This window comes from Dermacentor andersoni, chromosome 11 (assembly GCF_023375885.2).
Source record: "Dermacentor andersoni chromosome 11, qqDerAnde1_hic_scaffold, whole genome shotgun sequence".
Taxonomy (NCBI): Eukaryota; Metazoa; Arthropoda; class Arachnida; order Ixodida; family Ixodidae; genus Dermacentor; species Dermacentor andersoni.
In genome coordinates this window covers 119,198,243-119,222,078 of record NC_092824.1, presented here as the reverse complement: position 1 = coordinate 119,222,078, position 23,836 = coordinate 119,198,243, and the positions used below count along the sequence as shown (strand labels likewise).

Here is a 23,836-nt window from a genome sequence, read left to right as displayed (position 1 = left end):
CACTTCGGCTGCGCTGCCTTTTGGTAGAGCTTTGGTTTCAGCAAAGCGGGTGAGATAGTCCGTCGCCACGATGATCCACTTATTCCTGGATGTTGACATCGGAAACGGCCCCAACAAATCCATCCCAATCTGCTGGAATGGTCGACGAGGAGGTTCGATCGGCTGTAGTAATCCTGCTGGTCTTGTCGGTGGTGTCTTGCGTCGTTGACAGTCTCTGCATGTCTTGACGTAACGGGCGACGTCGGCGGTTAGACGCGGCCAGTAATACTTTTCCTGTATCCTCGACAGCGTCCGGGAGAATCCGAGGTGCCCAGCGGTTGGATCGTCGTGTAGGGCGTGCAGTATTTCTGGACGGAGCGCTGACGGCACCACAAGAAGGTAGCTGGCGTGGACTGGTGAGAAGTTCTTCTTCACGAGCAGGTTGTTTCGTAGCGTGAACGAAGACAACACGCGCTTAAATGCCCTAGGGACAACGTCGGTGTTCCCTTTCAAATACTCGACGAGGCCTTTTAGCTCCGGGTCTGCTCGTTGCTGTTTAGTGAAGTCTTCCGCGCTTATTATCCCAAGGAAGGCGTCGTCGTCCACGTCGTCTTGCGGCGGGGGATCGATTGGAGCGCGTGATAAGCAGTCGGCGTCGGAGTGTTTTCTTCCGGACTTGTATATTACCGTTACGTCATATTCTTGTAAACTGAGGCTCCACCGCGCCAGCCGTCCTGAAGGGTCCTTTAAGTTAGCTAGCCAACACAACGCGTGGTGGTCGCTGACGACTTTGAATGGCCTGCCATAGAGGTAAGGGCGGAATTTAGCTGTAGCCCAAATGATGGCGAGGCATTCCTTTTCAGTCGTAGAATAATTGCTTTCCGCTTTTGACAGCGACCGGCTAGCATACGATATCACCCGTTCAAGTCCTTCTTTCCTCTGGACTAGGACGGCACCGAGGCCTAGGCTACTGGCGTCAGTGTGGATTTCAGTATCGGCGTCCTCGTCGAAGTGTGCAAGTACCGGCGGCGACTGCATGCGTCGTTTGAGTTCTTCAAATGCGTCGGCCTGCGGCGTTTCCCAATTGAACTCGACATCAGATTTCGTTAGATGTGTTAGCGGCTCCGCGATGCGCGAAAAGTCCTTGACAAAGCGCCTATAGTAGGCACACATGCCAAGGAATCTGCGCACTGCCTTCTTGTCGATTGGCTGCGGGAACTTTGCGATGGCAGCTGTCTTCTGCGGGTCGGGGCGCACTCCAGATTTGCTGATGACATGGCCTAGGAATAGAAGCTCATCGTAAGCGAAGCGACACTTTTCCGGCTTCAGGGTGAGCCCTGATGACTTGATGGCCTCTAATACTGTCGCAAGCCGCTTAAGGTGATCGTCGAAATTTCCGGCGAAGACGACGACGTCATCCAAGTAAACAAGACAGGTCTGCCACTTCAATCCTGCTAAAACCGTGTCCATCACGCGCTGGAACGTTGCAGGCGCCGAGCACAGTCCAAATGGCATAACCTTGAATTCATAGAGGCCGTCTGGCGTGATGAAGGCGGTCTTTTCGCGATCCCTTTCGTCGACTTCTATTTGCCAGTAGCCAGACTTGAGGTCCATCGATGAGAAGTATTTAGCATTGCAGAGCCGATCTAATGCGTCGTCTATCCGTGGGAGGGGGTATACGTCTTTCTTCGTGATTTTGTTCAGTCGACGATAATCGACGCAGAAACGTAGGGTTCCGTCCTTTTTCTTCACTAAAACAACTGGAGACGCCCACGGGCTTTTCGACGGCTGGATGATGTCGTCGCGCAGCATTTCGTCGACTTGTTGTCTTATAGCTTCGCGTTCTCGCGTCGAAACTCGGTAAGGGCTCTGGCGTAGTGGTCGAGCGCTCTCTTCGGTGATTATGCGATGCTTTGCGACTGGTGTTTGTCGAATCCTTGATGACGTCGAAAAGCAGTCTTTGTATCGTCGAAGCAGACTTCTGAGCTGTTGCTGCTTAATCACGGGGAGACTTGGACTTATGTCGAAGTCTGGATCGGGAACTGCGGTCGTCGGGGTAGATGCGACAGAATCCGAGAGGACAAAGGCATCGCTGGTTTCCACAATTTCCTCGATGTATGCGATCGTCGTGCCCTTGTTGATGTGCTTGAACTCCTTGCTGAAGTTTGTCAGCAACACTTTCGTGTTTCCTCCGTGCAGTCGAGCGATCCCTCTTGCGACGCAAATCTCACGGTCGAGCAGTACACGTTGGTCGCCTTCGATGACGCCTTCTACGTCAGCGGGTGTTTCGGTGCCGACCAAAATAACAATGCTGGAGCGAGGCGGGATGCTCACTTGATCTTCGAGCACACTCAAGGCGTGGTGACTACGAGGGCTCTCCGGCGGTATCGCTTTATCTTCCGACAGCGTTATTGACTGTGACTTCAGGTCGATGATTGCGTCGTGTTGGTTCAGGAAGTCCATACCGAGAATGACGTCTCGTGAACACTGTTGCAGGATAACGAAAGTGGCAGGGTAAGTCCGGTCATGAATGGTTATTCTTGCCGTGCAGATTCCAGTCGGCGTGATGAGGTGTCCTCCTGCGGTGCGAATCTGAGGGCCTTCCCATGCAGTCTTAACCTTCTTCAACTGGGCGGCGATGTGTCCACTCATGACGGAGTAATCAGCCCCTGTGTCCACTAAGGCGGTAACCGCGTGTCCGTCGAGAAGCACGTCGAGGTCGGTGGTTCTTTGTCTGGCGTTGCAGTTGGGTCTTGGCGTCGGATCACGGCTGCGTCGTGTTGAACTGAAGCTGGAACGTCGCTTCGTCAAGTCGTCTTTCGTCGGTGTAGTCTTGGCTTCCTGACTTCGTCGGGACGGCGGCGTGTCGTCATTAGGTCGTCGAGATGGTTTCTTCGTCGTCTTCGTCGGCGGCGGAGGATCTTCGTCAGTTCGACGAACAGCAACCGCACCTCCATCGGTTGCTGCTTTTAGTTTTCCGGATATGGGCTCGCAGAGCGGCCCCGGGCTGGGCCGGTGTATGGTCGGTGCTGCGGCGACAGGTAGCGGCCTGGTGACGGCGAACGGGACGGTCGTCGAGGGCTCCACTGAGTAGCGGCGAGGTAGTCGGCGATGTCACGAGGGCGTTCACCTTCCCTCGGGCGCTGTGCGTTCACGGCGAAGCCTCGCAATCCCAGGTCGCGGTATGGGCATCGGCGGTACACGTGGCCGGCTTCGCCGCAGTGGTAGCAGAGCGGGCGGTGGTCGGGGGCGCGCCAAATGTCCGTCTTCCTCGCGTAAGTGCGCTGGGCGACGGGTGGGCGTGCCGGTGGCGGCGGCGGTGGACGACGGAATTGTGGCGTTACAGGGCCCTGGCGTTGTCGCGGAGGGGGAGCTTGACGGCGTGCGACGGCGGCGTAAGTCATCGCTTCTGGCTGGGGCTGCGGTAATTGTGGTTGCACCTCAGGAACTCCTAGCGATCGGTGCACCTCTTCTTTCACGATGTCGGCGATCGAGGCCACTTGAGGCTGCGACGATGGCAAGACCTTGCGCAGTTCTTCGCGCACGATGGCCCTGATGGTCTCGCATAAATCGTCCGTGGCCAGTGATTGAATTCCGGAGTAGCTTGTTGGCTTGGTGCGTCGGTCAAATTGCCGGTTCCGCAATTCCAGTGTCTTCTCGATGCTCGTCGCCTCACGAAGAAACTCGTCGACGGTCTTCGGTGGGCTTCTTGCCATACCGGCGAAAAGTTCCTCCTTTACACCACGCATCAGTAGACGTACTTTCTTCTCCTCGGACATTTCTGGGTCGGCGTGGCGGAACAGACGGCTCATTTCCTCAGTGAAAATCGTGATCGTCTCATTCGGCAGCTGTGCTCTTGTCTCCAGTAGAGCTTGGGCTCGCTCTTTTCGCACGACGCTTTGAAATGTTTGCAGGAAGCCGCTTCGGAAGAGGTCCCACGTCGTCAAGGTGGCTTCTCGATTCTCGAACCACGTCTTGGCGGCGTCCTCCAATGCGAAATAGACATGTCGTAGCTTGTCGTCGCTTGCCCAGTTGTTAAACGTAGCGACCCTCTCATACGTTTCCAGCCAGGTTTCCGGGTCCTCAAATGTGGAACCGCGGAACGTTGGTGGTTCCCTGGGCTGCTGCAGCACGATGGGGGACGCCGGGGCTGCCATTGCGGTTGCCTTGGCCACAATCTTCTTGGTCTTCTCAGGTAGAAGTCCGTGCTCCGGGGGCAGCTGTTGAAGACGGCGGCTTGCTCGGTGGTCCGGGACTACGTTGGTGTTCTGTTTGTGGTCTGGGCTGGGATCACGGCTTGTCGGGGGCGTCCTGTACATGGACGAAAAGCACCTCCACCAGATGTCACGTGGTAGTGACGGTGAAGAAAGAAGCAATGCGGTGGAATACAAAACTAGCTTTTATTGGGCGAACCTGTGCCCACAAAAACAGGCTACACTTATAGCACAACGATAGCGGCGAACACGGTCGGCGATCGTCGGAAATCTGATCACACAAGGTTCGGCGACATCAGACACGCGGATAGAAGCGTCGATAACTTTCCAGAAACGTCGGATACATGCAGGCGCGTCCCTCGCTGTGCGATTACAGTTGTTAAGCGGCGAAACGTGGTTGCCCGATAAAGATAAGTACACGTGTCAATATGCACCAACTCGCCCAACAAGAAGTTCTTCTGTTGTTTTTTCTTTTGTTTTGAACGATGGACGCAAATTAGTTAGTATTGTTGACAAACTACTTAGCGCAGGCAACTGACTTGCGCGTATAATGTGATTGTAAGCTAAACAATAATGTTTGGGTACAGCGTCATTGGAGGCACGCGATCAGAGTGACAAAGCATGTTCAGAACACCGTGGCGACGACCTTCTTCCTTTGTCCCAGCTCAGCAGGGACGAGAACCTTCCGGCGAGCAGTGCCGGCTATACACGTCGTCCAAGCACAATGCCATAATTCCTGACGAGGTTCGTAATGTACATCAGCATGCAAGAGTGGACGTTCGAGAACGAGCTGGCTGCTAATAAGGTAAATCGGTGCTAGCTACACGCATTCACCTTTAAAAAAATGCTGCAGACTTGTGTGGCCTTGCAGAATCGCAACTAATCTAGCCAAGCAGTTTCTTTCACAATTGCAATAACAACATATTCAAACCCATAACGTCTTCGGCCACTTGGTAAAGAAATGTTACGAATTAATTCACCTACACGCATTTTACTTTGCGAGAGTACTGGACATAATGGTCCCCGATTTCCACCAAATGTGATCTTGTTGGCGTTTACAGTTGCCCCAAAACACCAGGTTATGAATTCTGCGTTGTTCCTGAAACACTCATTACGCTCCGCAATAACCTGTATACGTAATTTACTCGTAAGGCAGGTTTTTTTTTTCCACACACATTGAATTTCGTTTACACACTACTTATAAACAGTCTAAGTTTAAAAAGATAGAGATGCTACTTTTATTTAATTGAGGACACCGGGCAAACCTACTACAAATCTCGTATAACGCAATATTCAGAAATAGCATGGTACATTATTTGTTTAAAACGCTTCTAATCTGGCAATTAATCTTAATTTTTCCTCATACATTGCACTGAACGTGACCCCCCTTTCAAGCAAACATACTTGATCTCAGATCGTTATCTCGGGTTATTGAGTAGCTTAGCTGATAACGGCACTATGACACTTTCGAACCCTTGCCTAAACTTACTGCAAGGGCAGTATTTATTCCAAACGCATTTACCTTTGCACACATTTTTGCCATAACCTTCCATCCGGTTTCGCCAATTGCTCTACAGGGTAGCAATTATTTTTGTCCAGCCAGAGAAACGGGATCCATTCTAAACCACTCGTAAAACACTCTTAACGTTCCGGAGCTTGTAGATACGTAATTTATTGCAAAAGCCTCAATAAACCCAACCACTTTCAACTTTGCTGACACATCGCCCACTATGCGTCCTTTACTGCCACCAAACAAAATATGCTGCTGAAATTTTCTTTTTGTGCGCCAGTGAATACGCGACCACCACGTTTGTTAGTTCGATGATGCCCGAAGAAATTAAAATAAGGGGGGGGGGGGGGGAGAGAGATAGGAATTTCACAGTCCTCTCTTGCAGAGTTAAGCCACGTTTCAGTAATTATGACTAGTTGACGCACTGTTGTGTTGCCAGGATTACTGAGAGCATCAAGCATCGGTACGATGCTTCTAAGGCTAGGGAAGACATACGAAAATGACTTCTTCTTGGAGTTACTATTGCTGGGGCCTAGGCATCTAACGAGCGAGAGGCAGCCTTTTGGGTGTTAGCGATCAAACGCTTAAGTTTTCTCATCAACAGCTAGTTTGTCGGGTCTCAGCCTGAACGGCTTCTGTTGTGTATGGGTGAATTCTACCAAACGTCTTCTAGCTTTTAGCGTGTTATGGCATGCAGTAACCTTCTCAAAGTCGATATCCAGTGCTCTTCGGTTTCCCCCAACGTGAAATAATTTATTCTTTCACTTCGAAATGTGAAAACTTAGCAATAATTAACATGTTGGCGTTACTAATGAATCTGCCAAATCGGTGGGCAAATTCGATCTCTGTTGAACGGACAGCAATAATATGGCGATACCGTGTGGCAGCACATGCGACGAAAATCCAAAATTGAGGATGGGCACGCGAGCGCAGTTTTCGTTGATCTGGATTAGGGTGCTCGGTAGGGCAATATTGCGCGACAAAACCACGTCAGTAAGCGGCGACACGACGTACTCGCCATGTACGGGAGGACAGGGCATCAGGAGGACATTTGTAGCCGCCTGTGGCGACAACCTTGTAGACTCAGCAGAAGATAAGCGATGTGAAGACCCGCCGTGGTTGCTCAGTGGCTATGGTGTTCGGCTGCTGAGCACGAGGTCGCAGGATCGAACCCGGCCACGGCGGCCGCATTTCGATGGGGGCGAAATGCGAAAACACCCGTGTACCTAGATTTAGGTGCACGTTAAAGAACCCCAGATGGACGAAAATTCCGGAGTCCCCCACTACAGCGTGCCTCATAATCAGAAAGTGGTTCTGGCACGTAAAACCCCATAATTTACGCGGTGTGAAGCGCAAGTGGTTGCGTCGGCAGGAAGCGGTAGATCCAACTGGACAACACCTGCGGAGCAGTCAATTTGGGCAGAGTGTTTTGAAAGGAAGTCGAGGCCGAAAATCAGGTCGTGCGGACAGTGTTCAAGGACGATAAATAGAACAACGCTATAATGGCCCCCAATGGTCACACGTGCTGTGCACATTCCAAGGACAGGGGAAGTACTCCCATCGGCGACTCGCACAGTGCACGGTACGGCGGGTGTCAGAACCTTTCTGAGCCTTCGGCAGAGAGCAGCGCTCATAACTGAAAGCTGCGCTCCTGTATCAACGATAGATCTAACAGGAACGCCATCAACTTCAATGTCCAGTAGGTTTCCACAGGTAGGCAGGGTCATCAGAGGATTTGTGTGCCGGGTAGGAGTTGCAGCTTCACCTCCGGGAGCTGCACCGCCTAGTTTCATGAAGCGAAGCGACCGGTTGCAGAAGGGAAAGAACAGCGGTGAACGAGAGGTGAATAGAACCTACGGCCTTTCGGAGATGGGGAGCGGCTGGATCTTGGTGGAGCACTGTCGTCGTTGATGTTCCTAGTCGGCGTATAGGGCGAGAAAGTACGATTGTCTGGCACTTGGCGGTAGTGCCTCGGAGACGACCACCGAGGAGGCAACGAACAGTGTTTGCGGCAATGACGGGCGATGTGTCCAATACCGGAACAATTAAAACAGATGGGTTTATCATCCGCTGTGCGCCAGTCAGCTGGGTTGCGACGGAGTGGCGGAAAGCTTTGCGTCTGGGAGCGAGCGGCCGGAGAAATCTGGTAGGTGTTCGTATGGCGGACCGAGCAGAGAGATGGAATGCCCAAAATTGCCATTTCCTCCCGAACGACCGCTTGTATAAGGGAGATAGCGGGCACGCTTTCCCGACAGTCGGAACGGACTGGAGCCGGAGCCATGGCCTCAAGCTCACGGCGAACGATGCGCGTTATATCTTCCGGTCCTGTCGGCTGAACGAACCGCGGCGGGTCTCCGCAAGATGTCGCGGCGGTATTGGGCAATCGGTCGAAAGTTTGAGCAACCCGGCGGCCCTTCGCTTGTTCGAAGCGCCGGCACTCCTTTATATTTGCATCCACAGTGGCACAATCGTTACACATAAGGAGATTGAAGGCATCGTCTGCAATACCTTTCAGTATGTGACCAATCTTCTCTGCCTCGGTCATGCTGTTATCAGCCTTGCGACAGAGGGCCAGCACATCCTGTATCTACACGACATAGGATTCTGTGGACGTCTGAGCGCGGCACGCAAGTTCTTTTTTTGCTGCCAGCTGATGACCGACAGGTCTGCCAAGCAGGTCTCGCATTTTTTTCTTTGCAGACATCCCAGCTCGTTAGGTCAGCTTCATGTGCGTCGTACCATTGCTTCCCAGTTCCTCTCAGGTAAGATATCACGTTTGCTAGCATTATTTTTGGATCAGACCTGTTCTTGTCGCACACTCGCTCGTACATCGTAAGCCAGTCCTCGACGTCGGCGTTGTCCGTGCCACAACATGTCCCCGGGTCCCGCGGATCAGTGAAGATGACCGTTGGCAACGGCTGCTTAGGTGTTGTCGCTTGTGTCGGTTGATTTGCCATTGTGGCGGCAGGTAGATGACATCCGCTGTGAAGTTCCGTGATTGTACCGCGCACCTTCCACCAAAATGTTGCAGGAAGAAAGCAGGCCCACGAGTGTAAAATATAGTATATCTACAACTGGTGTATATGGCGTTCAGGCAACTGTCAGACTTCGTCTTCCTCTAGTCTAAATCAACTTCTTCCTTCCCTTCACCGTAACAATGTGTATTATATATATATATATATATATATATATGGATATTATTATTGAGATTACGTAACTACTCTAGCCAGTATTGACAACGTTATGTCGGCCCATTTGGTGGTTTTAATACGCCTTGCATTTCCTGGCAGACTGGTGAAATTTCAACCGATTCTTTCTACTTATCTGCCAAGTGCAACTCGTTACTTGATTTTACATGTTTTACCTCTCTGTTCCCGAGAACGTTCCGGCATTGTTGGAAGAACTGAAGAATGGGCACAAGGCGTGCTGCTTGGCTGTGTGGTGTGGCGTCTCGGGGAGGAACAGCAGGTGGAAATTTTTCCGTGTCTCAGCGGACGAGGGGTAAGCACACTTTCTTTTGCAGTCGTTATGATGAAACTAACGCTATACTCATCGAAACAGCTGTAGGACAAAACGAAATATCTACCGCGGTTGTTTTCAAATGAATAGCTTTTTTGTTTTTTGGTTTGGCGCGGCGCATATTTCTGCGGTTTTATAAGAAACTGAAGCCACTTGTTGGCAGCTGCACATAGGCCGATTGATTCTAGCTGACGCGCAGACGGAAATTTCGCTACGATATCTGTTAGCAGTTGGCCTTCAATAGTAGAAAACTTGTAATTCTTATTTGCCCAGGTTTTTTGAATGCAAGCTTGTCGCACAAAATGATAACGCTGGGAAGAAATCCGGGCACCAGTTATTTTGTTGTGACATTACCACCTTTGAATGTTCGCGAACACGACAGAGGCAAAAAAATTATAAAGTTACGTAGCAGTCACCGCTTGCGTTTTGAATTACAAGAAGTTCGAGTTACCTGCGCGACCACCGAGGTGCGTTTCATTTTTCATCCTGTGCCTGGAAATAAATTTTTTTGTCGACTCTTCGTACTCTCAACTTCGGTTTAGTGTTTACGTGTTGTTCAATCATTACCACGAGGAATTTTGCTGTTTTCAGATGTGACATATGACAAAATTACGCTAATTCGGGAGCCCTGGCGGGGCTGACATGGCAGCAGATCCACAACGGCTACGGCTTGTGCTCGGACCACTTCCCAGAAAGGGACTACGTCGATCCTGTCTTTCCCGTTTGTCTTTGCCAACTGTTGCAGTGGAACAGCGGTCTCCGATGGATGAAGGTAAGGAAAACAAGTTACTAGTGGTTGCGAATCTCTGTTTCTTTAGTTAACCGCTTGAAAGGGCACGGTGTAAGTGCCATGAGCACGACGAGCGCTGTCTTTCCCAGGTCGTTTGCTACGGCGCCGGGTACCATGTGATGTCACGCAGAGAAATTTACTCGGCGTGCGCTAAAAACCACGTGCTTGTTTGTCTTTATCGCTTGCTCATCTGCGGTGCTCGATGTTCGCGATTACAGGGTAAACTGAAAAGCCGAGCAGTTTTCGCTAACAGAGAGCGAACTGACGTTCGTAAAAAAGTCGCGCCGCGCTTGGCCCTACAGCATAGAATACGGTAAAGCCACTTCTTGCCGTGCGCTGGCGTCTTCTCCCTAAGTTTGGTTTTTCCGTTTTATAGCAGAAATACTTCCGGAGCTGATATTCCAATGCTCAACTGGCCAAGCTTTAAACTAGAGGAAGTTTGTTTTCCTCTTATGGGAATATCGCATAAAGATGAAGCCAAAGTAAATAAAATGCTCATTACTTAATCCTTAACAAGAGAAATAAAAAAGTTCCGTCGATCCAGAAAACTTGCTCTAAAAACCTGATGCCTAGCATTCTCAGCCAGCTATTGAGAAACCAGCAATGCTGGAAATCAGCAACCAGCTATATATGAATATTGTCACGTGGTGGTGACGTTAAGAACACAGTGGCAATACTGTGAAAGGCAAAACTAGATTTTATTGGGCGAACCTGTGCCCACAAAACAGGCTACACTTATAGCACAACGAAAGCGGCGAACACAGTCGGCGATCGTCGAAAATCTGATCAGCGGGTCAAGCGCGTCGGCTTTTATAGAGCAGTCGTCGAATGTTCCAGACTAATCGTTTGGACCCGCGTGCCTTCCACAAAGTTCTACACCATTCGCGTTACGCGATGGAATCAGATAACACAAGGTTCGGCGACAACAGACAGCCGGGTAGAAGCATCGATAACTTTCCAGAAACGTCGGATACATGCAGGCGCGTCCGTCGCTGTGCGATTACAGTTGTTAAGCGGCGAAACGTGGTCGCCCGATAACGATAAGTACACGTGTCAATATAGACGTGTCGCAGCGCTAGAACTTGCAACGTTGTTTTATTGTAATTTGAAGCCTAATGTCTATGTGAAATCCTACAATGAAATACAGTCGGAACGGACCTACGTGGATAGAAAGTACTGTTTTACGAAAACAGTTTCTTTTTGTCACCTGCACTAGAAATTAGACAATAAACGGGCTTTTCATGTCGTGTTTCTATAAATGTGAAATGATGTGATACGACACACATTTGTCGCGAACGGAATTCGCTTTACAATGGAACATAACACTCAAGCATAGGCAGGACATTGCTCTTGTCCTGTGTGCCTGTGGGTAGTGCACCTTTACACAACATGCAACTTTGGCAGAAATTTGCCACCTAGCCCAAGAAGATGCTGTAATGATGTGTCTAGCTTCACATATTCTACACCGCCGCAGCAAGACCAAAAGCGGAAGATATACTCACCAGGAACCGCACGCATCATCAGTCAGCTGAGGAATGATACAGAAAGTTAACGCAGTCAAGAGTTCGACGAAAGTTCGTCTGGTCAGGTAACATGATGATGAAGAAATTGCGGCCACTGACCAAGTCAAGGTGAAAAAACACACAGAGACGTTTCGGGACCCGTACGGGTTCCTTGGTCACACTGACCAGACGAACCAGTGTGACCAAGGAACCCGTACGGGTCCCGAAACGTCTCTGTGTGTTTTTTCACCTTGACTTGGTCAGTGGCCGCAATTTCTTCATCAGAAAGTTAACGCAAGTCAGCGAAGTTAAATAGTTGCCGTAAGATTACCAGGGGAGGAAGCACCAGAGAAGTTAATGCGTCATGTGAGCCCAGAGTTCTACCAACTCTTGCTGAGCCAGGCGGCACTCCATTATCGCAATATAGGAAGGGAAGGACGTGGAGAAATGTTTTCTGGAGCACGTTGGGGTGGTCGCGGACTTGTGCGGTGTGATCACTGTACTGAAATATAAGCTAAACACCAGTCTACTATAAGAAATACTTGGCCCCAATAATAGTCACATAGACCTACTGAAGCAGTTCTGCTGTGCGTGGCTAATGCTGCCCATCAATTATATCAATCTGGATCTCAAGAAGCAGTGTGATAGAAAGTCCACTGCAATAAGAAAGCTCCAGAAGCTTGAAAATTAGGAAATATATATTTTACTGATATATTATTCTTTTTGTGATTCCGATGGTTCTTAGGGCGGCCACTAATTAGCCATTCTTTACAAAATATTTTGGCATGTTTCAATATTTGCACAAACATTCTGCAGCCTATTGTCTTTGTGCAAACCATTGCTCGTAAACTTGCACCCATCCCTTTCGAAATTATTACATAGGTGCTATACCAGGATCTTGGGATGCGAGAATCTTCTTCAGCTTAGTTCGATAAAGTTGTCTAATTACTAATGTTGCTCGACACTCTTGACTTCAGTGTGTTCATTATATGGCAAAAGTGTGTGTTTGTGTGTGGGGGGGAGGGGAGCCTCCTTCCGGCAAAGGTATGAATAATCTTAATAAGCAAAGAAAGCATGTTGTGCCAGGAACGAGTGTTCTAGAGAATCTGAAATGCTTTTGCCTACTTATTGTGTCGACATTGGAATTCTCATGACGTATGACCTCCAGCGCATGATTTAAACTCGCAACATAGCCCTGGCATTTGTCGTATGCTTCAAACAGGTGGCACGGGACTGAGTCTATGGACTCTGTTAAATACAGAGCATGATGTACGTTCGTCGTATTAAAGGAAGGTCTTGAAAATCATTCAAAAGAGAACTGCTCTGAGTAAGTTGCCGTGGTGTACTGAATCCAGCATACTTGAGTTACGTTTAAAAAAATTTCTTCATGCGCCGAAATAATACCTTTGTGCATCACTCTGTCGTTACCAAACCTCAACTGACGATGAACCGCCGAATGACACATGCTTCTCCTACATTTACTTTTTCTCGACCAAAAAAAAAAAAGAGGTGCTATTTGTTGTTGTTGTCTTAGAAATGTGCCATTTATGCTTAGATATATAATGATAGAACAAAGTGCATTACAAATTTTAAGAAATATCTGTAATATGTTCCTGAGGAGTTTCGGAATGATGCCTCGTTCGTATTATTACAGATCTGAAGGAAGCTCTGGTGGGTTTACATGTTGTATCGCGAAAGGATACCAAATATGAAAAACACTATAGACATTTTCAATACAATTTGCTAAATATTTATCGGCACACTAGCACAAGGACAGCTATGCAGAAAATTTACTAGATATAGCATGTTTTTTGGACTAGGAAGTATACCCGTTGTATGGAATAAAAGATGAAAATATTTTTACTGGTATGCGAAAAATGTGAATCTGCAGCTGCTTATATTCCTTTTATTATTCACGAATAACTCTTGCGACAGGAATTACTTTGGTAGAGCTGTGTTGTCCACAGCAAACAAACATGGCCTCTGTAGCAATTTTCTGTTTGAGTTGTAGGAAGCTGTCTTATGTATGTATGATCGTAGTACAGAATGCTCGGATTTGTAATGAAGATAGAAAATAGGAAAGCAATCTGAATGCATGGATGGAATAAACTTTATTGTCCAACGGATAACGTGATCTACCCACCCCCCGACACGCAGGTCAGGGAGCGAGTGCCGCCGCCTCAGATGCAGGCTGGGAGGTCTTGGGTCCCAGCAGCCTCTTCAGCCAGTTGGACGATCCGGAGCTGGAGCTCAGAGTCCGAGCTGCGCAGCAGGGTCTCCCAGGTGTCTCTACTACCTATTTTGTGCGTTCCCCCAGGAGAGTACGGACATTCCCATATTATGTGGTCGTAGGTCCCTCTCTCCCCACAAAGATTACACCTATCGCTCCTGGCCTCGGGGAACATGTGGTTCGCCATAACCGGGTGCGGATACGTATAAGTTTGTAGTCGTCTCCACGCGCCCACTTCGCGAGCAGGCAAAAGAAAGCGTTTTACAGCAAAAAAGGGTGTGAGGCACTTCGCATGGCTGTTGCGTGAAAATGACTATGTGGAATTATTTCAAGAGTTGCGAGAATTGGTTTCACCTCGTCTGCTGGGAAACGTAGCTTGATACGGCTGTCCGTCCCCGCGTTGTTCGAATCACGAGCCCCTGGAATGTCGTGCAAAAAAGAGCAGCCAGCATACTTTCAGTCACACTGTGGCGCCTTCTAAAAAGCGACGTGAATCGTAGTTCAAAGCCACAAGCTGAAAGTATTCACGAGATCAGGTGATCGTTCCTGCACGCAACCACATGCACCGACATATGGTAAAACGGCAGCCAAGGTAAGCCGCGATATCAGCGCACGCGCAACGTCCAGTGCACAGAAATTGCCGAAATGAAGCGGTGCCAAAGCAATGAAGACGCTGATTTGACCGATGGCAGCCTCCCAAGCCAGCACACCTGTCGTTTTGAGTAAGAAATTGCAATAGAAAGATAGAGGGAGGGAGAACAATTTTTTGCCACGTGTGTTCCTTGAGCGTGCGCTTTACCTTGTGATGACTAGCAGAACTAAATACATAGGCCTTATTTGTATATTTCATTACGTGCTCGCAGTATATTTAGTTAAATGTATACCAACGTCCTTATTAAGATGCCCGAAACACGATGAATTCAAGAAACCAGCTCTTACGCAAACTTTGTACGCGTCTTGACATTTTTAAGTCAGTATAGTTTACAGGCCGGGAAGCCAAAAAAGTTCGACGACACCGACTGAAGATCTGGCGTGAAAGCTTTTAATGTCGCACATATGACGCTCTACTTTTGCTGCAAGAGTGAACTAAGTTATAAGCTACTCTTAACGCCTTTTAGGTGCCCATGAATGTTACTATACAAAGGAAAGTGGAATGCAGCTGGAAGCGAGACAAACGGACAGTACTGCCTGCTGTCTACGCTCTCTGCAAGATGCTGCACTCCGAATATATGTGACTAGCTAGCCTCTACAGCGACTGCTGGCATAATTACGTGAACGAACAATACGTGCGCTCTAATATGCTAGCAAAATAAAGCTTTGAAAGTGCTTTCAATATTTTTCATCTTGCTAACGCCTGTGTTGCTGTGCGCTCAGGTTGAAGCGCGGTCATACAGGTTTGTAAGATCGCGCGGGTTGCCCTTCCTGAGCGGGAACGCTTGATCAGGATGTTCGTTTTACCCTAGCGAGCTGCTCGTGCTATGAATGAATGAGTCTCTGTACACATTTAAAACCACCCACCAATTACACCAACATTACTAGACGTTAAATCCGTCGGACAACTGCAGCGAAGTTCAGTCCTTATTCGAGCAGATTTCTCGAAGCACCATATTTCTTCAGCGTTTTAAGAGGCACGCTCGAAGAATAAAAACGCATCACCTCCGAGTTGCGCATCTCGCGACGTCTCCGTGGATGCCCTTGCAGGCTGGTTGGTCTTAAGAGCATTCACTGAAACGTTTCTGCAATGCCGTCTTTTACGGCCTATAGTCCACACTGGGAAGCAAGGCGTCCGAAAGGAGCAAATTTTCCTGCCGCCACAATACCAAGTCGATCGCGATTTTCACTGCCCCCGTCGCGCTTCGGGAGTGGCTACTGTATAGTTCTCGAACTTTCTCGAAGACAACGAGGTTAAGCCTGGTTACGTGATTCTTTCCGTCAGCGTCGTCTGAAGAGCGCGCTCGAACTTACAGCGTTCCCGCGCTTCGAGTTGACGAAAGAATTAAAAAGGAAGGCGTGCTCGCGGCCTGGGCTTGCGAGTCAGCCGCGGTCAACTTTATATCGGTCTGACGCAATTCGCTCGGTAAACTTTCATCATCAATCGTGCCGATGTGCCCCGCAGTTGTGCGTGTCGTAGCTCGCGAGTCGTGACTGTGCAGTTATCTCGTAAAGATGAGCCTCAATTAACCCTGTAACGCCCAACGTATCCTTCGTATATACTAGACGCTGAGTTGCAGAGCTCAAAAATCAAATTCAAGCATATGAACCTGACCTATCGCCTATACTAGCGTCTTTAATACGCTGGAGCTACGTTCCAGTCGTGGATAGTGTAAAACAATAATTACTCAATAAATTATTACTAAAACATTTACTGAAACAATTTAATCGGTCTTTTTTTTTTTTACTGTACCCTCCATGGCCAGAAAAAAAAGTTGCTTTTATTTTCCTTAATATGTGTTTCGGCACTATGAGGTTAATTAAACGGCAACACATTGCTTGTATATAATACGTTTTTAGGGAGTAAAAACTAATTAGCAAATTTTAATTTACTGAACATATAATTGCTGTTTAAGCGGCTGTAAGGGGAAGTTGTAAATTCACAATAAATATAGGCCAGTGCTTAAAGTGTAACAGTTTATTAAAAGCATTGCGTCTTGCAATGCCTCGCGAAATGCGGACTTTAAGATACGCGACGACATGCCCCAGCAACTTTTCCGCAGTGTGTATTCACGCTGGCTACGGGAACGCGTTCACTGCAACAGCGAAGCCTGCACATTCTCGAAGCTGACGCGAGCCACAGAATTTCTGGCAGAGGACGGCGCTTTCACTCGTTGGTAACATTAACTCTGAAGTTGTAACATACATTATGAAATGAACCTTTATTAGTTAAATTTCGTTTCTCTAGTCGTTCCCTGCGCTAAATTAACAAGTTATTCTACTCATGGAATACGCTTCCGTTGCTTTGAATCACATTGCAGTGGGGTATCAACAATAATTGCCTGAATTAGTACTTCCACCACTTCTGTGAAGTTTGACCAGTAATAATTATTTTGTCAGGAACCGTTATTTGTTCGTTTATTTTTTATCATTATCACGAATCTGAGGCAGACGTCGGCGAACAACACGAAAATAAGTAAGCCAACAATTGTTTGTTGACAAATACAATAAGCAGTTTCGAATCTGAGGCAGACGTCGCCGAACAACACGAAAATAAGTAAGCCAACAAATGTTCGTTGACAAATACACTAAGCGGTAACGTACTGTCACTTCTGCCTTCCATTTCACTCCAGGCACGTTTGAACACTCCTCAAACTTTAACTGAGTAAACATGCCCAGTACATTCATCAAATTTATGAATGTTTGCAACGACAAAACACCCCAAAACTGGGAGGTGCCGAATGCATCAGGTTCTTATTACTGCGTCGAGTAGATTAGCGACTTCATTATAAGAAGTGAGGCATCACAAAAATAAAGGGTAAAAAAAATTGAATGGTACTCGCCGTCGACGTCTGGTTCCGCCCATGGTCGTTAGTGCTCAGGCCCTTACCCAAACGCCGGCTGGAATACGCAGCTTTTCTAAAGCGCGTTTCGTCTCGCGCTGATGCTGCCGATTTGTCTTCTCGTAAAACACAAACACAAACACAAAAAACACAAACACAAACGCAAAAAAGTGCTTAGATCCCTGAAGGCCAGGTTGCGGACCGACGCCCTCCGCTGTTCGAGCGCCATTTGCAAACTAAGTGGACGGACGTTGTCAAGCAAAGTCAACTTCCGGCAAGATTTAAAAAAAATAACAATAATTCCGAGGATTTTTCGCGCCGAAACACCATGTGGTTATGATGCCCGCCGTAGCTGAGGTGACCAGATTACCTTTTACCATTGTCGACGTTCATGCCATGCGTGGCACACGAGCGCTCTTGCATTCCGCCTCCATCGAAACGTGGCCTCCGGAGATGGGATCGAACCCGCGACCTTGCGCACAGCAGCGTAGCACCTTAACCGCTGCGCTAAGGCCACTTCTTTTTTTTTTTCTTACGGCATGGGAGCAGAATCTTAACCATAATAAGAAAAACAAACAAAAACTGCGTTAACGCCACTGGTGCATCTCGCGTTTTATTTGCCGGAAAAAAAACATTCCTTAAGACATCGGGCCTTTAAGGCATTCCTTAAGACTCTGTTGGGGCGATCAAGTAAAGCGTATTAATTGCTGTCATTATGGCGTAGAAGCAAACGAAGCGCACACGTACGCTCGCAAGCGTGCCCCGATGCCGTACTAATGACGCCATGTCCCGCACAAACAATTTGTGCTGTTACTAAATTACCCTTTGGCAATAAGAGAAGACAAAAACTCTGTTCCTTTCCACTCTGTCAAGAAGTTTGACCAGCGAAGCTGTGTATGTGAGCCCCTTAATGGTGAACTGCACCCCCGCCGCGGATCGGCGCGGCATTGCATTATCTTCGGCATCGGCCCACGTATGGTGAGCGCATTACGCCTGCTTCGCCTCCGCCACGTGTCGGCCCGGCATTGCATTATCTTTGGTAGATTTTTCTACACGCGGGCACGATAGTGAGGAAACTAGCCCTTAACAGCTTCGCTGTAAAATTCGTGAGCCGTTCCACCCTGTGAAGGTGGATCCAGCGAAGCTGCTGAGCGCACCACACAGATACAGCGCACGACACAGAGCTTGGGCCCTCTATGCAGTGTCGCCATGATCGGCCTACATGGTGACTTGTTGTTATCAACATGTCGGGGAGGGGGGGAGGGGGGGACACATTTTTTTCCTGATCCCAGCCACATGGCAGCTTCGCTGTAAAAAAGCAAGAAACACTATTTGGGCGAGAGGCAGCCTGCTAAGCCAGAAAAAACAAAAGACGGGTGGGATGCACGCGCCAGCTCGCCGTGTGGTCATGACTGTTTAATGGTATGTGCTCAGGCTTAGTTACATTTCCATCGGTAGTTATGGATGATACCGCATTCTAAAAAAAAGGCAAAAGAGTGAACTCAGCAAGCTTTAACAACTTTGAGTGAGCCAAGACGGACCAAATAGCGAAACAATATTTTGAAATCTGTGACGTCAAACTTAAGGGTGGCCCTGTGGTTTTGGCGCAAATGTTGAAAAAAAAAATCTTCGAGCGCCATTTTCTCTTCTAATAACCTACTAGGCGATTTTTTTTAAAGGATATATAGTTTTTAACGAATTCTTTATTCGTCAACTTATTTTGACGTTTGTCCTTTGTGTCATTTTAAACATAGATTGTTACGATGTGTCAGACAGACAGTATCACTAAATCTCCAGTAGGCGTGTCTCTATGTACAGAAAATGGGCTTTCAATAAAATAAGATAGCATTTTTAATCAGATGCACCCTGTGAAATTTAAAAGAATAAGAACATTCTAGGTTTCGAACCACGGTCCTGCGAAATACCAGCGAGAAACGTTTCCTTTGAACCATGAAAGCGAACGCCGCCAAGGCCTTTAGCATTGCTGATATGTACGGTAGTTTTGTTTTGTGTTTAAAAAAGATTATCGTCTGGTTTTCATATGTGTCGTCGTGGAACGTTGCGGCTGAGATTTCGCAGCATGACGCTGTTTGGCATTCTCGCAACGCCATTTCGATGGGGGCGAAATGCGAAAACACCCGTGTACTTAGATTTAGGTGCACGTTAAAGAACCCCTTGTGGTCGAAATTTCTGGAGTCCTCCACTACGGCGTGCCTCATAATCAGAAAGTGGTTTTGGCACGTAAAACCCTATAATTTAATTTTTTTTCTCGCAACGCCAGGCACACTTTTTTTTTTCATGTTGAACCTATGTGCAATGCGCTTCAGAATCGAACCCGCGACATTGTGGTCTGCGAGAGCACGGCGTAGCCGCTGTGGCACGGAGGCGGGCGAAAGAAGCTGCGCTCATTTAGGCGTTGTAGTGACTGTTTACCGTTGGTTTAACCGTTGCTGCGCTCCAAAATGTACTTAAGTGTGATTAGCGAAGTGTTTATAGAGCTTCAAAAAGTTAAACAAAGACACCTATGACTGCTTACGTGTGGGGATGCGAAAGTATTACAATCGCTTAGGTGAAATGTTTTCGACCTATGTTTTCGACATGCATTAAAGTTGCCTCTGCCGAATGGGCGTGTGCGTTTGCGTTCGCCACAGGCTGGAAGCATTCGGACAATTTTTGCTGCGGAGCGATGAATCTTATTTTTATGCCTAGTCGTAGCTCTGTTGCGACTATGTCGTCTTCCCGTGCTTCGTCTTCTGAGGCATGCTTCCGTGGGCGACCACGTGTCGCAACTGCCGCTGAGGTGGACGCTTCAAAGGGCATCGCAGCAGCCACAGCACCGATCCGAAGAACACGTGACACGTGAGATGCAGTGACGGAAGCAGTGTCGTGACGTGTGCAGTGACGCACGCACTGGGCACAATTAAGAGACTTAGATTGGCTAGTTGGCTGCTGGCTTGATGGAACATAGTTGTATCTGCGAGTTCTGAGGACGGGACACAGAAAGAATGCATGAAAGACAGACGCCGATGTCATCTGTGCGTTCTTTCTCGGCGTCTATCCTCTGTGCATTCTTTCTGTGTCCCGTCCTGAAAACGTGTCGTTATAACCATATTCCCACAGACTAGGCACAACTTTAATCAACCGTAACCATGGGGTCACCGTGGCGTCGGAGTGACGGGCTCATCTCGCGCCCCAACTGAAATTTACCTAATTTCTTTTTGAAGGCATTTATTTTCCTTGTTTACAGAAACGTGCCTGACGAATTTTAATTCAATTCAAGCATTTTTTACGTGTTCTTACAATTCGCGCCGCCGCCGACAACGCCGGATTTTCGCATTAAAAAAGAAAGAGACAAATTGTTAAAAGGCATTGGGAGCCCGATTGCCTTCTAACGCCTTTCGTGCGAATATGCAAGTACTGGTGCACTCTGTGCGGTAAAGCGACAGGTTATGGTGAAAGGTTAATCGTACTCGTTTATCCCATAGCGTAGCAAGAACAATGTATTTATAAATATGTATTCAGTGGACTGAGTAGTTACTCGTTGACGAGTATATAAACATATAAATGAGCAGAAAAGTAATAGAGTGTTCAGATTTTTCTTTAACGTCTTTATTTCTGCATCTAATAGTCGAAGCCTTGCGGCAGAAAAGGGGTGCTCTATGGGGGAGGGGGACCTGTGCTCTCTTCTTCCTAGAGGTTGAGTGGTGCCGAGGTCGGCTCTGCAAAGAGGCGGCCAGGCCCTTCCTTTTCCCTGAAAAAGTCCAGAAAAGCGCGCCAAAGCGGAAGTGAGTCCTTGGGCCCGATGTGCGATGGCGGGTCGAGCCACTCCTGCAGGGTGCCAGGTCGGCTCCCGCCCAGGTAGTGTAGTGTCCTTTTTGGGAACGTGCCAAAGGCAGAGCAGCTCTACATATGACGTTCCGATGCAGTGCCATACTGTGAGAGATAAACTTTTAATGGAAGTGGGTGAGTGCGAGGGGGGAAAGGGAGGGGGGGGGGAGTAAAGGCTAAGCGCATTCCATAGCTCATGAAGTTGTTGCTCGCAGTGACACTCCTGAGTTTCTTTACTGCTAACAGAAATTGCGAGCTACGAAATGGGTCGATAACGTTTACTTGTATCTTATAGTCGTGATCTGAGCGTGAACTAGCCAGGCTGTGTGCTCATTCTGTGACCCAGGAACCAGTGGTATGCCCGGGTGTCGTTGGATGCTGCACGACTACGATGTGTCACTGTGCCGTGTTCACCAGGCAGGACAGTTCTACTACAGCTGCTTTCTCGTGCTCCGTATCTTCGTGGGACTGCTCAACCTCACTCGCCGTGCATTTTATATTGACCAGGCAGTGTTGCCACTGATCTTTACCACTCGTCCTGTTCCTCGGACGACTGTGCCACAGATTGTGCCCAACGTGTTCACCGAACTGCTTTACCGCAAAAAGCTTGCTGCTCTTTGTGCACACATCTAGCAGCCTTGCCACAGAACGCCTACACTCCGGGTGTTCCTTGGACAGTTACAATGTTGTTCTCTGCTTTGCCATGCGTGCTCATCGAACTGTCCCACTGCGCATGCTTATTGCAGCCTTGTGCAATTGCCAGATGCCGGCACTGCCCAAAATCTTGACCCTCTGTGCTCATTCTACCCATTGTACCCTACGTGCTCACCGGACATGTACATCGCACATGTTTACGTGCCTGTCGCGTTCGTTGGACAGCTCTGCAACTAGCAAGTGTGCTATAAGTATCCATCAGACAATATTGAGACGCTCTTATACTCTAGCTCATTCGGCATCTGTGCTGAATTGCTTCACCGCCTGTTATGCATTAAAGACATTGCCTGCTATGGCTTCTGCATCTCTGTGCCAATCCATTTTCTATCGCCACTGTTTCAAACTTAAATGTTTACCCTATGATTTATGTACAGTACTTTTCACGTCCAGGCCGACACTTCTGCACTCACTGGCGTCAGCTGGTTTGAGCACCTTGTTGTTGACGAAGATCTGTTTAGGCAGGAGCTTCGATTTCGCACGAACGAAGCGACTGAAATTCAATTGAAACACTGCATCTGAAAAAAATATAGGAATAAACACTTTGAAAACACTGCATGCAAACATTGAAGATCTTCAGAATAAATAGGTAAGTACAGGATGTATGTAAGTACACATTTTTTTATTTATTTACCACAATATGCGTGTACTACAGAGGGTGCCAAAAAAAACATGCAATTTCAAAGAAAAGTACGGCACGGCTCAAAAACTTCTGGGAAGGTGTGGTGGCTGCACCGCAACGCAAAATATGGCGAAACGTTGGCTTCACCACAGCACATTTAATGCGTCTAGGGGCGCGATTAGGCAAAGAATAATTTTCCCCTCAAAATTGAAAAAACGGTAAGCCTATAGCCCATGAAAATATCATTTTTCCGGCAAAAAATAAAGTTTTTCTAAGGCGCTGGTTCTCCGCATATACGAGTACCCGGGCACACGCAGAAGCCGTCTAACGCGATAAATGAACGATTAGGCAAAGAAAAATTTTCCCCTGAAAATTGAAAAAACGCTAAGCCTATAGCCCATGAAAATATCATTTTTCCGGCAAAAGATAAAGTATCTCAAAGGCGCTGTTTCTTCGCATATATGAGTCCCTGGGCACACGCAGAAGCCGTCTAACGCGATAAATGAACGATTAGGCAAAGAATAATTTTCTCCTGAAAATTGAAAAAACGCTAAGCGTATAGCCCATGAAAATATCATTTTTCCGGCAAAAAATAAAGTGCCTCTAAGGCGCTGTTTCTTCGCATATACGAGTCCCCGGGCACACGCAGAAGCCGTCTAACGCGATAAATGAACGATTAGGCAAAGAATAATTTTCCCCTGAAAATTGAAAAAACGCTAAGCCTATAGCCCATGAAAATATCATTTTTCCGGCAAAAAATAAAGTGTCTCTAAGGCGCTGGTTCTCCGCATATACGAGTCCCCGGGCACACGCAGAAGCCGTCTAACGCGATAAATGAACGATTAGGCAAAGAATAATTTTCCCCTGAAAATTGAGAAAACGCTAAGCCTATAGCCCATGAAAATATCATTTTTCTGGCAAAAAATAGTGTCTCTAAGGCGCTGCTTCTCCGCATATACGAGTCCCCGGGCACACGCAGAAGCCGTCTAACGCGATAAATGAACGATTAGGCAAAGAAAAATTTTCCCCCGAAAATTGAAAAAACGGTAAGCCTATAGCCCATGAAAATATCATTTTTCCGGCAAAAAATAAAGTGTCTCTAAGGCGCTGTTTCTTCGCATATACGAGTCCCCGGGAACACGCAGAAGCCGTCTAACGCGATAAATGAACGATTAGGCAAAGAATAATTTTCCCCTGAAAATTGAAAAAACGGTAAGCCTATAGCCCATGAAAATATCATTTTTCCGGCAAAAAATAAAGTGCCTCTAAGGCGCTGTTTCTTCGCATATACGAGTATCCGGGCACACGCAGAAGCCGTCTAACGCGATAAATGAACGATTAGGCAAAGAATAATTTTCCCCTGAAAATTGAAAAAACGCTAAGCCTATAGCCCATGAAAATATCATTTTTCCGGCAAAAAATAAAGTGTCTTTAAGG

General features: G+C 47.7%; 1 protein-coding gene across 5 annotated transcripts in view; it reads left to right on the top strand.

Annotated features, from left to right (window-relative positions):
- Window positions 1–22,084, top strand: part of LOC126539583 (uncharacterized) — a 31,270-nt gene extending 9,186 nt beyond the window's left edge. For 2 of the 5 annotated variants that reach the window (XM_072285641.1, XM_072285640.1), the window contains exons 2-6: window positions 4,858–4,998; window positions 9,083–9,204; window positions 9,814–9,994; window positions 13,672–13,797; window positions 21,413–22,084. In XM_072285641.1, the coding sequence (XP_072141742.1) occupies window positions 9,865–9,994; window positions 13,672–13,797; window positions 21,413–21,699 (543 nt within the window). In that variant the 5' untranslated portion in view covers window positions 4,858–4,998; window positions 9,083–9,204; window positions 9,814–9,864 and the 3' untranslated portion in view covers window positions 21,700–22,084. Of the gene's footprint in view, window positions 1–4,857; window positions 4,999–9,082; window positions 9,205–9,813; window positions 9,995–13,671; window positions 13,818–21,412 lie in introns of all 5 variants that reach the window. The other 3 variants (XM_072285639.1, XM_072285642.1, XR_011891255.1) reach the window with 2 other exon arrangements.
- Window positions 22,085–23,836: the final 1,752 nt, after the last annotated feature.